Here is a 13620-nt window from a genome sequence, read left to right on the forward strand (position 1 = left end):
ATGTCAACAATACAAGGGTGGGCTGATCACTGAAGATCACTAAAGTTCAAGGTGGGCCAGTTACGTTTTGTAGGTAACTTTAAGACAATTCATCCTGGTCCACCTCAACAAAAGGGCTTGGGCCATTGCATCTCAATTCTCTCCCAAGATTTACTTGTTAATTTACTTGACAAAAGGAGGTGATACAGAGAACTGCAGATTTGGTATCTCTTTCCCTACCACAGTTTCCTCCAACACTCTTTAACAAGCAGGGCTGGGCTGGGCAAAACGGATAACTGAGTCCACATGTTTTATGTCTGTTTCGGCACCATCAGTTTTTTTTTCAACTTCTATTTCTACTTGTGTACTTTTAAATTATTTCTTATCTGTTATTCTTGTCCTTGGTGGCTGCGTTTGTTTATTTTTCTTGAATCTCTATTGTTTTTGGTGAAATAAATTTTGAAATGATCCCTGTGCCTCAAATACACTTCAATTCCTACTCCATTCCAGCCTCCACCAAAATGCAAAATGATTTTCTGAAGGCATATGTCCCCTCTACCCCCTTCAATGCATTCTCCAGTGATTACTCATTAAATATTTAAAGTCAATTAAAAGGTCATTTATTTGAAAATTAAAGATCTTCATGACTTAGCTTATTTTCCTGGTTTTCTTAAGCATTATTTCCCTCCACACTCTCTAAGGTCCAGCCATACTGGCTAACTTGTTGGTTCCCACACATGTCACTCTACTTCCCATCTCTCCCATGTCTAAAATTCTGTATATAATATCTCCCACCTCTGCAATTATCTCCTCATTCAACTACATGTTTTTGAAATCCTGGCTTCTTCCTTCAAGAAAACTGAAAAGCATCCATCTCTAGGCAGCCTTCCTGCTCTCCACAGTTCCTTTTCCCTCCCATCTGTTACTTTACCTGTAATGTGTGTGTGTGTGTGTGTGTCAATACACTTATAGATATATAATACTACGTATGTTCTTATTATCTCCCAATTAGATATAAGCTTCTTGAAGGAAGGTGTTATTTTTTTCCTTTTATTATTTACATCCCCAGTGTTTTACCCAATCCTTGGCATTTAGTAAATGCTTTATTAATGGTTACTGATTGATTGGCTGATGTCGGAGGACAGAATTAGTACAAAGCAAAATGATTTACTGAAATTATATATCTTTAAAAAGCAGAAAGACCTCTTTTCTTCCATTACCTTGGACTATTTTACCAATAAACCAGGATAAATTTCTGGCCATGGAGCTCACAATTGGAGAGCCACATGGGAATAGATTTGACCAAGGCAATTTATAATAATAAATTTATTTAGAGTTTGTATGGTTGTTGTTGTTTGGCCTTCATTTTCCAAAAAGACTTGACATCCCAAGGATGATATCTTGACTTGTCTGCGGATTGGATTTAAGTGAGGCAGAGCTGTGCAGAGTCATCAGCCTCACTGTTTTCTCCAAAGTCATCAAAGTCCAGTAACCAGACAAAGGCCAAGACAACCAGTGATGGCTCAGGATGCAGTGGGTGACCTTGGCCTTTCTAAATTAGTTCTTGCACAGGTCTCAATTTGTCTAAGGTCATTGCCATTCAATAAGTAAGGGCTAGGTCATAAATGACACAAAATATGGCTCAATTTCCATCACACAAGGATTGATCTGGGTGGGGAAGATCTTTGAAGTAGAGTTTCTGGCTGGAACAGAAAAAAACATGCTATTTATACTTGTTGTGTTCCATCAGAATTAAACAGTGAACCCCACGTTCAGGATGGGGGTTTTACTGGCTATTCAATGAAAGCTGGCATGAGTAGAGTTTAGAAGACATAGGCTAGTAGATCCACAGAAAACACAATGTGCTTTGGAAGACGCTCTTTTTTCCAGTTATGTCTGAGGAAATAAAAAAATGAAAGCTGCACAGGGCAGAAAGTAAATTGTCTCAGCTGTTTTTGGAAGAAAAACAAAAGGGAAGAGAAGGTGGAGGAGAGAGGAAGGAGAGGAAGTGGGAGAAGGAGGAGGAAGAATCACTTCTACTGTGTTGAGTGCTTATTTTGCTCTGCACAAGTTGGGACAGTTTTTTAATGTTTCTCTAAATTCATCTTAGCATAATTATTATCACTACACCTAATCCTAGGCAGAATTTAGCCACTCACCCTACAGACGAACTTCCAGCCACAGATTCATATGCCAACAGATTTACTACAAACCCCTCTTGAGACCATTCAATCTGTTCTGTTACAAACCAACAGATTTAAAGAGTTCAAATAGTTGGACTGCATTGGCATAGCCTCCTAATAGGGCCAATTATTAATCCTCAGAAGAGATAAGAGGCCAATATGTTACCCAGTCCCTACAGTGAATGCAGTTCACATTAAGTCTCCTACTACAGTGAGAAAAGAATTGAAAAATGTTGGCTGAAAAGTTGCCTTGATACAACCATTTGTAGAAAGCAGGGTCTCCCACTGGTAGCTGTACTTTGTTTTCCTTGCCTCTACTCCTGGTTAAACAGTAATGGAAAAGGAAGGAATCTGCATGGCAAAGATTAAAGGAACATCTCCCAGCTGGACTTGGGCATTAGCAGAGAAATACCATTTGAGGAGCTGACTTCAAGAGGGAATGTCTAATTCAAGGATGTTGAAACCACTGCTGTTTTCATGGTACCTGTAAATCTAATTTTAAAGCTTTTTTTTTCAGTTTTAAATACATATTTTGTATTATCAGAGTTAAACCTGGAAATTTTTCAAATCTTAGGCATTTTAAGTATTTTTCCCAGAATTTTTTAATGGGAAAGATATTGTTAGAAGGAGAGGCAGAGACACAGAAACACACAGAGAGACACAAATACACAGGCACAGAGAGAGACAGTGAGAGAAATTTTGAAACACACAGAGAGAGACAGATAGATGGGGCAGGGAGAGAGAGGAAAAAAACGAAAAGAAGACAAGGTATGTGTGTGGGGAGAGAGGGGGGGATGGGACCAATAATTTTTTTTCTGCTGCTCTGAAATATGTTTAATCTTAAATCTTTATATCTATGACTGTTCCACATATAATGATGAAGGTGCTGAACACACTGCATTGGGAGAGTGAATATCCAGTAGAAACTGGTGGACAAAATGAGATATTGAATCAAACGACCTAGGTTCAAATTCTACCTCAGATACTTGCTAGCTATGTAACCCTGGAAAAGGCATTTCCAGTGCTTTAGTTACTCCCTCTGCAAGGTGATAGTTTTGGGACTGATCATCTCTAAGGCTATTTCCACCTCACAATCTATAATTCCATCTCCCCAAAACACAATCCCAAAATTTTCAGTTTCTAATATTTATTTGAATTCTTTCCTTAGAATTGTAGGGTGTGTGTGTGTGTGTGTGTGTGTGTGTGTGTGTGTGTGTGTGTGTGTGTGTGTGTGTGTGTGTGTTTAATTTCGTCAGCTTGATTTTATGACATCTATGGTTACAATTTCATGTTTGGAAGAAAAAAAACAATCAAAATCCATTTACATTTATTTCAAAAGGATATGTGTGGAAAGAACCAGTTACCTATGACAGTGCACAGAGTGAGGTATTCTCAAACTACTGCATTGTTTCACTGATTTAACTAAGTAACTCCCCCAACCTTATCAAAAAAGAAAAAAAGAAACAAGGTCATATGTCAATATTTATTTTTCATCACTAAGAGGAGACTGAAAGTCTGCAAGTGCATTTCATATGAGCATCAGCATCTCGATTCCATTCCGTACTAATATATAGGTGTGTGAAAAGTATTTTAAGGTTTCAAAAAGATTCTCTGTACAATAACTATAATGTAGGTGATATATGATCATTCCCATCTTACAAGTTAGGAAACAGAGGCTTGGATAACTTAAATGACTTTTATAAGTTTAGTCTCATACTTGGATTTTAATCCTCAATTCATGATTACAAGATCAGAACTCAAATCAATTACGCTTCTCAAAAAACAATTGCGAACATTACCAGCCTCACTAGAAAACATAGGGATAAAAGCAGAAAGAGGGGAAAACCAAAACAAAGCAAATATAAAAAAACAAATAAAAATAAGTAGGTCTCAACTCCTTAGTCCAGCTGCACTAGATAGATGGTGCTTTGTACCCCAGCATTGTACTGAATATTGTTTACTGTTATTAGTACTGAGTATTGTTGAGCTCAGTGGCTCTACTTGTGTGACTTTAGCCAAACTATTTAATCCTTCCAAATCTATTGACAGATGATTGTGCAGGATTAGACCCATATTGCCTAGCACATAAAATGCTTATGGTCATGACTTGACTTGTTGACTTCAATTCTTTGATCATATTTAAGGTATTATGGTTTCACAGTAAATGCCAAAACCTGTAGTTATGCATAATAATTTAATATGCCTAATTATAAAAACAAATTATGAATGATACTTAAACAGACCTCTAATAGTGACAAATAACTATTGATACTTATGAGTGTATGCACACATACAAATGTATATATGTATGTGTTTGTGCATTCACATGCATGAACATGGATATGTGTAGGTATATGAACTCCCATGAATCCCTATGATATAGAATCCTGGGGGATGACCTTGTGGCCAATGGTCACAGGCTCCCCACCCCTGCCTGTAGACACTGCAGGTATTATGTTCCCTGTCTTTGGGTGAGAGGACTAAGGCTCAGTGATGTTATGAGACATGTCCAGGATCACACAGTTAGTAATTGATAGTGGTAGAATTCAAATCTAGTTCTCATCCGACTCCAAATGAAATACCCAAAACATTTCTTTATCCTCAGAGTGTGTTTGTAGAATCTGAATACTAAAAGAGACTTAGTGTCTTCGTGTAGTCCTGAAATTAGTCATTGGAATTTAGGAATTTAACTATATTATGAATAAATAGAGCTAAGCCGAGGTATGGAAGAAATATGAATTTAGTACTAAAAAGGGACCTTAAGTAACTACTCTTCTCATTTTGTGGATGAGGAAACTGATGGCCAGTGAGGACAAGTGACTTACTCTGGGTCATCCAGCTAGTAAGTTGATACACAAGACAGGATTTGAACCTAGATCTTACTCAAAGTCCAGTGTTTTATCAGCTATGTCATGATGTCCCTAAAGGCTGTTTAGGCCCTTGAGTATATATAAAATTGCTTACCTTAAAGAATATAAGGGTTGGCAGTAAAGTCAGAGGTCATCTTGTCCAGTGCCTAATGGATCAAAAATCCATATCTGCAACCTAATGCAGAAATGGTCGTTGAGCCTTAGCTTAAGGCAGTGACTAGATATTTCACTATTCTTAATGCAAGTCACTACACTTTCATGTTGCTTTAATTTTCAGGAAATTCATCCTTATAACTCCAAAAATACCTCTTTGAAATTTCCATTTCTTGTTCCTTATTTTGTCTGTCAAGCATAATGTCTCTTATCCCATCCATATACTAATCCCTCATCTTGCCCCACACTACCAGATCCTACTCTTCTCTTATCCAGGTTAAAAATATTAGTATTTTCAACTAATACTCATATAGTTATATGAGTATATGAGTACTCATATACTAATATTGTCTGAAAAAGTTTTCTACAATCTTATCTTCCTCTCTGAACATCCTCCAGTTTATCAATGTCCTTCCCAAAATGTGGCATAAAACCACATATCTTCTTATTGGGGAAAAATCAGCCAGAATATTAGCTATCTCATTTTGTAATTATGCTTCTCAATGAAGCCTGAGGGGGTAGATCTTTTGTTGCTATATTTTGTCTGTTATGTCATATTGTTTTAACCCCTTAGATCTTTCTCACATAAACAGTTACCTACCAATGATGATGGATGTTTGCTTTTCCATGTTCCCGTGCTCTCTCATCTGTCTTCACTTCACAGATGACTGAGGATCCCTTGCTTCTTAAAGATTATTCTTCTGGATATTCTGACAAATTCACAAGTAACTGATGTATCTTCAGAGGAATCATATCCAAGAAATTCAATGAAGTAAACCAAGGTCCAAATTCAGTCTGTTTTGGGGCAAAATGTTTGAATTTGTCGATGATCATAGCATATTTGGGACACAATATGGACTGCAAATTTTCATTAATAACCAGCTCTCCAGATCTGAGCAACAAAGATCAAAAAGACCAGAAACCAAAGTAGATTTAGTGGCCTAGTTGCTCCCCCACTCCCCAAAAATTTGCTTATTGTTACAAAGATTTTTTTATTTAAAAAAAATTGAGGGAGATGGGAGTAGAGTATGACTATTTTAAAAAGAAAATAAAGAGAAAAAGATCACTGAAGATGTCAAAATGAACATGAGAAAACAGAAAGATCAAAAAGAAATACAAACAAGCAGGAAATCTTTGAAAGTTAAATGCTGAATTAAGGAAAGAATATTTTAAAAGAATTAAAGTTACATGTTTAAGTTACATAGTCAAAAGTTAAAATGAGCTGTATATAATCTAGATTAATATTTTCATGTATTTTTGGGTTTCAATTTATGTATGGAAATTTCATGCTATTTGGTACATGTTAAGTATGGAATAGGAAAAGAATTAAAAAATTGGATTGTAATTAAATTTAGAGGCACATGGCACATTAGTGATTTTCATGTTAAACTCATATAGAGAAGGAAGTTAAGTTTTAGAATGGTTATAGAAACCAGATCTAAGTCAAAAAGTTTATAAATATTAGACCTCAATTTCAAGCTGAGGTTCATTGAATTCCAAACCAGAGCAGATTCTAATTTTCCTGGCTGTCTCCCATCCCTTTCTTTTTCATCTCAGATGACAGATATGCAATCAATGAGTTTAAAATAATTCTGCTTACACTCAATGTAGGAAAAATTTCTCAAGTACTATAACTATCAGAAAATTTAGTGTTTCACCTTCATAGATAGTATATTATTCCTCGCTGAAGATCTTCAGAGACAACAATCTCTTGTTCCTTGTGAGAATCTATTTAGGATACAGATATTTTCAGTTTCTTAGAATTATTTTTGACAAATAAGTTCCACAAGTACAAGGTGGGGTGGACCTGGAAAGAGAGTAGTCCATGTGAAAAAATAAAAATGTCAGTGTTTTGTTTTGGTGGAGTTCAAATTTGATATGAGTCAACAGTATCTAGGGCAACTGAAAAAGAAAAGCAATTTTTGTTGTAAGGATACAGGATCCAGAACTAGCAAGTGATAGTCCTGTTACCACACACTAAAATGGACAAACCATATCTAAAGAAGTGAATCCAATTCTGGACACCACATTTTAGAAAACATGATTGAAGTAGAGAGAACTACAAGAGTCCTATCAGGTGTTAGAAGTGATTGAAGGAAAGGAGCATTTAGCCTGAAGAAAAAAGCATTCGTGGGATATTCAAGGTCGTTTACATGAATGGTCAGTTAGTTTTGCTCAACAGAAAGAACAAAAGATGAAATTTTAAAGAGGAAAATTTGGGCTGAGATATATATTAAAAAAAAATTAAAAAGAGAAATCCTTAAGTGGAATATGCTGTATTAGAAGGCAGTGGATTCATACAGAGCCTGAGTAGTCACTTATCGTATATGTTGTAGAGGGATTTTTGAGTGGGAGGCAGAGATAAAAAAGAAGGCTACTTGGGGTAGATATCTAAAAAATCTGAGAACTCTGAGATTCCATTATTCTGACATCTTGTTATGTATTTTCTATGATATAGTGTGTATATGTGTGTGTATGTGTATGAAAGAGACAGAGACAGAGGGACACAGAAATGGAAAGAGATAGAGACAGAAAGCAGAGAGAATTTATGTTTCAAGGAAGTATTATATAGTTCTAATATGTTATAACATATTAAAACATACATAAAGGTGACTTTGAAAAAAGCAGATGTATGTGTCCCAAGGTCATGTCTTTGCTGAATGTTTCTGCACCCCCCCAAAAAGATCCTGATTGGTAGAACTACAGCAGAAAAAAGAAGAAAATGAAACACCAGTATAAGAAGAAAAACTGGTGAAAAGAATGATGGATTCTGTTACATCTGGCCTCTTTAGCCCCATCTTGATTCTAGTGAGTGACTCACCCATTGGAAGAATGGGTAAAATTTCACCTTCCTATGTCTTTTACTACACATCAAATATTATCTTTCTGAGAAGTTATAACAAAATAGAGTAACATTAAATTTCAAGCGTAATTAATTGTAATGATCTCTTATCAAGAGAATTAATTCTAACCAGTTTATTTCTTACAAATTTATACAGATGAAAAATGTGAATAATGTGACTGAATTCATTCTCCTGGGTCTTACGCAGAATCCAGAGATGCAGAAACTCATATTTGTGGTGTTTTTACTCATCTATTTGGCAACACTAGCAGGCAATTTGCTCATTATCACCACCATCAGCACCAGCCAGACTCTGGGTACCCCTATGTACTACTTTCTATCATACTTGTCTTTCATAGATGGCTGCTGTTCATCCTCCTTGGCCCCTAAAATGATAATTGACTCACTCTTTGAGAAGAAAACCATCTCCTTTAATGGATGTATGACTCAGCTCTTTGCAGAACATTTCTTTGGTGGTGCTGAGATCATCCTGCTCACAGTCATGGCCTATGACCGCTATGTTGCAATTTGCAGACCTCTGCACTATACCATGATTATGAGCCATAGGCTCTGTGGCCTTCTGGTGGGGGTAGCCTGGGCTGGAGGCTTTCTGCATGCATTAATACAGCTTCTCCTTACAATATGGCTCCCTTTCTGTGGTCCCAATGTCATAGATCATTTCATGTGTGATTTATTTCCTTTGCTCAATCTTGTTTGCATGGATACTCATGCCTTGGGTCTACTTGTTGCAGCAAACAGTGGTTTCATCTGTCTCTTGAACTTCCTTCTCTTGATGGCTTCCTATGTGGTTATCCTGACCTCCCTAAAATCTCGCAGTCTGGAAGGGAGACTCAAAGCCCTCTCTACCTGTGTCTCCCATATAACTGTGGTCCTCTTATTCTTTATTCCTTGTATATTTGTGTACCTCAGGCCAATGATCATCTTCTCTATTGATAAGACTGTGACTGTTTTTTATTCAATGATAACCCCCATGTTAAACCCTTTAATCTATACTTTGAGGAATACAGAGGTAAAGATTGCTATGAGAAATTTATGGAGTCAAAGAATGATCTCATGTAAAAAAGGGCTGAACATGAAATAAGGTGAACACCAAAATTTACTCTGTCTTTCCATATCTCTCTCTTTCCAACTCTCCCTCTGCCTCTCCCTCCATCTCTCCCTCCACTTCTCCTCTCTTTGTCTCTCTCTCTCTCTCTCTCTGTCTACTGCCTGTCTGTCTGTCTCTTTCTGTCTCTCTGTCTCTGTCTCTGTCTCTCAGAATTGGAGTGAAGTAACTTGCCCAGGATGACACAGCAAATCAGTGTTGGAAGCTAGATTTGAATACAGATCCTCCTGAGTCCAGAGCTCATGCTCTATTTACTGTGCCATCTAGCTATACCAACACTGAGATTCCAGGAATAATCTTATAGTGTCCATGAAAAGGACACTGACTTTTCATTTTAGTTATATATTTAGGGAAGGCAAATATGTAAATATTTTTCATGTTTTAAATGTTCATCTATTAAATACAAATGCTTTATATGCTTATAGCAACAACCTAAGCTTCATACTGAACAGAGCAGAAGCTGGCCTTGTTTTTAGAAAGACCTGAATTCAAGTCCTTCTTTTGACATACAAATGGGATGTGATCATAGGCAAACCACTTAAGATCTCAGTCTCACCATACAATTCTCTCTAACCATTAATTTCAGATTTGGGTGCCAATCTTCACTGATGGAGAGTTTTTTAAAATCATCATGAATTTCCCTTACTATTGACATCAGAAATTTAAACAAAGTCACATTTGGATAAGATAGCTGACCATTTGATTGAGATTTTCCCCCATTTTTGAAACTCATCTGCAGACAATCTTTGAACTAGAATTCTTTTTCTCCCCTAAAAACCAGTTTGTCCACTTGTTTTGGCTCTGTGATTGCATAACCTTTATTTCTTTCTTTGACAATGCTTCTTAACTGAGTTGTGCAGAATTGGCCCTCCATATGACCTTCAATGAATGTGTATAATGTATTATAATGCACTGCTATGTTAAAGAATGAAAAAAGTGGAGATATTTTCTTCATGTATAGAACGGAAAAATCTACTGTTAACTGATGTGAACGTTGGACTACATGGTGTACAGCATCTTTACTGCCTCCCAGATTCTGTGACTGAAGTTTCGTTCTCCTCTTTGTTGTCATAATTACACAAGATCATAAGTCTTCTATTTTTGACAAACTTTTAGTAAATTGACCTCAGTTAGTTTTTTATAAATAAGATTATTTACTGAGAAAAAACACTATGGATGTAGATTTGAAAAAAAATGAGAGGAAGGAAACAGTAGATGCTTTTGTGAAACTACACAGAGCTTTGAGTAACTTCAGCATTCTGAAATCAAGATCATCCATTTAATGTTATTCCAATAATGTTATATGGATGCAATTCTTCAAACATCATCATCTCTAAATAGCTCAAATTGTGAGTTATGAAAGACAATAGACAGACAAGCTCTAAGCATGAGAAGTCTGAAACTTATTAGCAGTGAGAACCTGAGAAAAAGGAGTAAAAAACTGAATGTCATCTGGGAGTAGGTGGGCTGATTTTGTAGCAGTGGAAACATGATTGATAGATATGATGCACGATTGATATTTGGACAATGTCAATGGATTCAGAACAAGGAATCATTTCCTAAGGTCCATTGATGGATATCAATGGATCTGTGAAACTGGTGGAAATTTTCAGCTTTATATAAACAGAAGCAACTAGAGTGGGCAGTGGATAGAGCGCATGGCCTGGAGTTGGAAAGACCTGAGTTCAAAACGAGCTTCAGACATTTAATAGCTGTGTGATCTGGACTTGGATTTAAGTGAGGCAGAGCTGTGCGAAGTCATAACCCTCTCCTCCAGAGCCATCTGGGTCCAGTGGCAAGACATAGATCAGGATGACTGGAGGTGTCTTTTATAAGACACCTTGATCTTTTATAAGTTAACATTTTTCCAAGGATGTTGGGACTGGAAGCTCAATTCCGTGTGGACAGTCTCGGGCAGGTAAAAGTGGGACTTCTAAATCTTAGAGTCTTACGAGGCCCTCCATGAACAGCGGGGGTTCGAGAAGGTCAGACTGAGCTAGCTCGGGTATTTCCGCCTCTCCCCGGGAGATACGTGATGGGTGGAGTCTCCCTGCCCTCGAGGTCGTCCCCGGATTTGAGCACACCTAGTTACCTAACAGCATGGTATTGAGATGCAAACTGTGTGGCTGAAGATTAAGTAGGATTGAGGAAGCCAGAAAGCTCTCTCTTAGCACGTGTGGAGCCAAAGAGAAAAGTAGGGCTCCGCTTCTTTTCTTTCCTCTCTCCCTTCCCCCTCTCTCCCCGCTTGTACTTCTACTTCCAATCCCTTAAGCTTAGCCTCCTTAGGAAATCTCCCCCTCTTCCTCCTAAGGAAGACTCCCCTGCATTTGTAACCCAGACCCTGAAATAAAGCTCAACCCCTGTTTGACTCTGGAACGTCCTTTCTCTCATACGTTTATCCGGTTTGGCCAACCGAAGACCTGGGACAGGTAAGAAAGACTCAGGTAGCCCAATACAGGCCTCTAGGCTTGGCACAAGGACTCAGTGTGTCTGATGTTATACTCATTCAGTGATGAAGGCTAGGTAAAAAATGAGGCAAAAGAAGGAATCTTTTACCTACTCAAAAAAATAATTTGGGAGGGGGAGATCATCAAGTTTCATTTACAATCACTCTGAACCATCAAACCCCAAAGGATAACAAACAGAGTCTTGGGCAGGAGCTTGTTATTGGCCAATCCAATTCACTTGCAAGTAAAGATATAACCTTCCTGATGTGGTTGGTGCTCCTCAGACAAAGAACAGTTGTGGGATATGGACAGTTCCCTCGAAATCTATCCACCTCTGTTTTCTCAGCAGGAAATAGTTTATAATAGCTCTTACCATGAAGGGCTGTTGTGAAGGTGAAATGAGGTAAAATATGTAACACTCTTAACACAGTACCTGGCATTAAGAAATTCTTGTTTCCTTCCTTCCCACTATATGTTTGGCTTCTATTTGTAACCCTACGTATTTTTTTTAATTTTATTTTAAACCTTTTTTTTCTTTTTTTGGTGGCATCCATAGAAATCACCGGGACACTAAAGGTGTCCATCACACACACACATGTCCAGGAACCCTTCATTTACAGAAAGGGCCCAAGCGTCTGTAATGTGGCAGGGAGAGTGCTTAGCTCTGTGCATACAAATAAGAGAGAAGAGCAATGAGCAAAAAGCAATCCCTTCTCTCCAGGAACTTGCCTATATAGAAACAAGGTGTATAAAGGATAAACTGGAGATAGAGAAGAAGGGTATGAGCATTAAGTGTATATTTTCTATAGTGTAATCCGTAGTACAGTACGTACAAAATGTAGTGAATTATCTCCTCTCCACCAACCCATCTAGTTTCTGATCTGCCCTATTTTGAGTGAAGGGAGGAATCCACCTTCACAATCTGTGGATTATCCCGAACACCTCGGTCTCTCCATAGACTCAATTCATTACCAGATGTTGCATTTCATTAATCTCCACAACATTCATTGTATCTAATCCATTGATCTACTCTAGAGGTGCTTGGATAAAACAATGGGCCTGGAGTCAGGAAGCCCTGAATTCAAACCAGGCCTCAGACATTTAACTGCTGGTGTGACACAGGGCAAGTCACTGTGCCTCTGCTTCCCTCAGTTTCTCATCTGTAAAATGGGGATAATAATAGCACCAAGCTCTCAGTGTTGTTGGGAGGAGCAAGTGAGATAATCATGTAAAAGTACTTAACACAGTGCCTGGCATGGAGCAGTTACTTTGGAAATATTAATGACATTGTTATTATTATATTAATTCTTGCTGGTATCATTGACTCAAGTCTGTCCTTTATTCAATTGATGCTCCATGCAAACGGCAAAGTGATTTCCCTAAAATGGAGGAACATCATCTCACTTTTCTCTTCTATAAATTCCAAATGCTTCCATTTGTCTCTAGTCTCAACTATAAATTCCACTGTTTAATCTTTAGGGCTCTGTAACTTGACCCTCAATCTAACTTTCCACCCTTATTGTGCATTACTGTTATGGAAATTAATATTATACAGTTATATTAATAAGCAGTTATGAATTTATCCATCCATTTTTCATCAAGATACCACTTCCTGAAAAGGCCAAGTATGAAGGGCATGACCTCCTGGAGCAATGTGGTGTGATCACTGCTAGCCCCCAAGGCATCTGCTCAATTGGTTGGGCTGGGCCTTACTCTAATGGGACCCAGACTTTTATTACTTTGTCAAAAGGACCCAGGATGAATTAGATCCACCCCCGGGGGTATGAGCATTGTTCTTGGTCTCTTCCTTAAAATTTGGAGTGACCTCTTCTGCAAAAGAGAGAAAAAGCCCCTGGCAATCTGCTGCAGGTGGCTTATGTTTTTCTGGTTAAGATTAATGTTGTTTTTCAGTCATGTCTCTCTCTTTGTGACGCTTTTGGGGTTTTCTTCACAAAAATACTAAATTGGTTTATCCTATCTTTCTCCATCTCATTTTAGAGATGAGGAACTGAGGCCAAGA

General features: G+C 37.7%; 1 protein-coding gene across 1 annotated transcript; it reads left to right on the forward strand.

Annotated features, from left to right (window-relative positions):
* Positions 1-8184: 8184 nt before the first annotated feature.
* On the forward strand, positions 8185-9129 carry LOC140511006 (olfactory receptor 4C12-like). The gene has a single exon (XM_072619975.1). It carries the CDS (start codon positions 8185-8187, stop codon positions 9127-9129), a length of 945 nt encoding a protein of 314 aa, XP_072476076.1.
* Positions 9130-13620: the final 4491 nt, after the last annotated feature.

The sequence above is a fragment of the Notamacropus eugenii genome, chromosome 6, assembly GCF_028372415.1.
Source record: "Notamacropus eugenii isolate mMacEug1 chromosome 6, mMacEug1.pri_v2, whole genome shotgun sequence".
Taxonomy (NCBI): Eukaryota; Metazoa; Chordata; class Mammalia; order Diprotodontia; family Macropodidae; genus Notamacropus; species Notamacropus eugenii.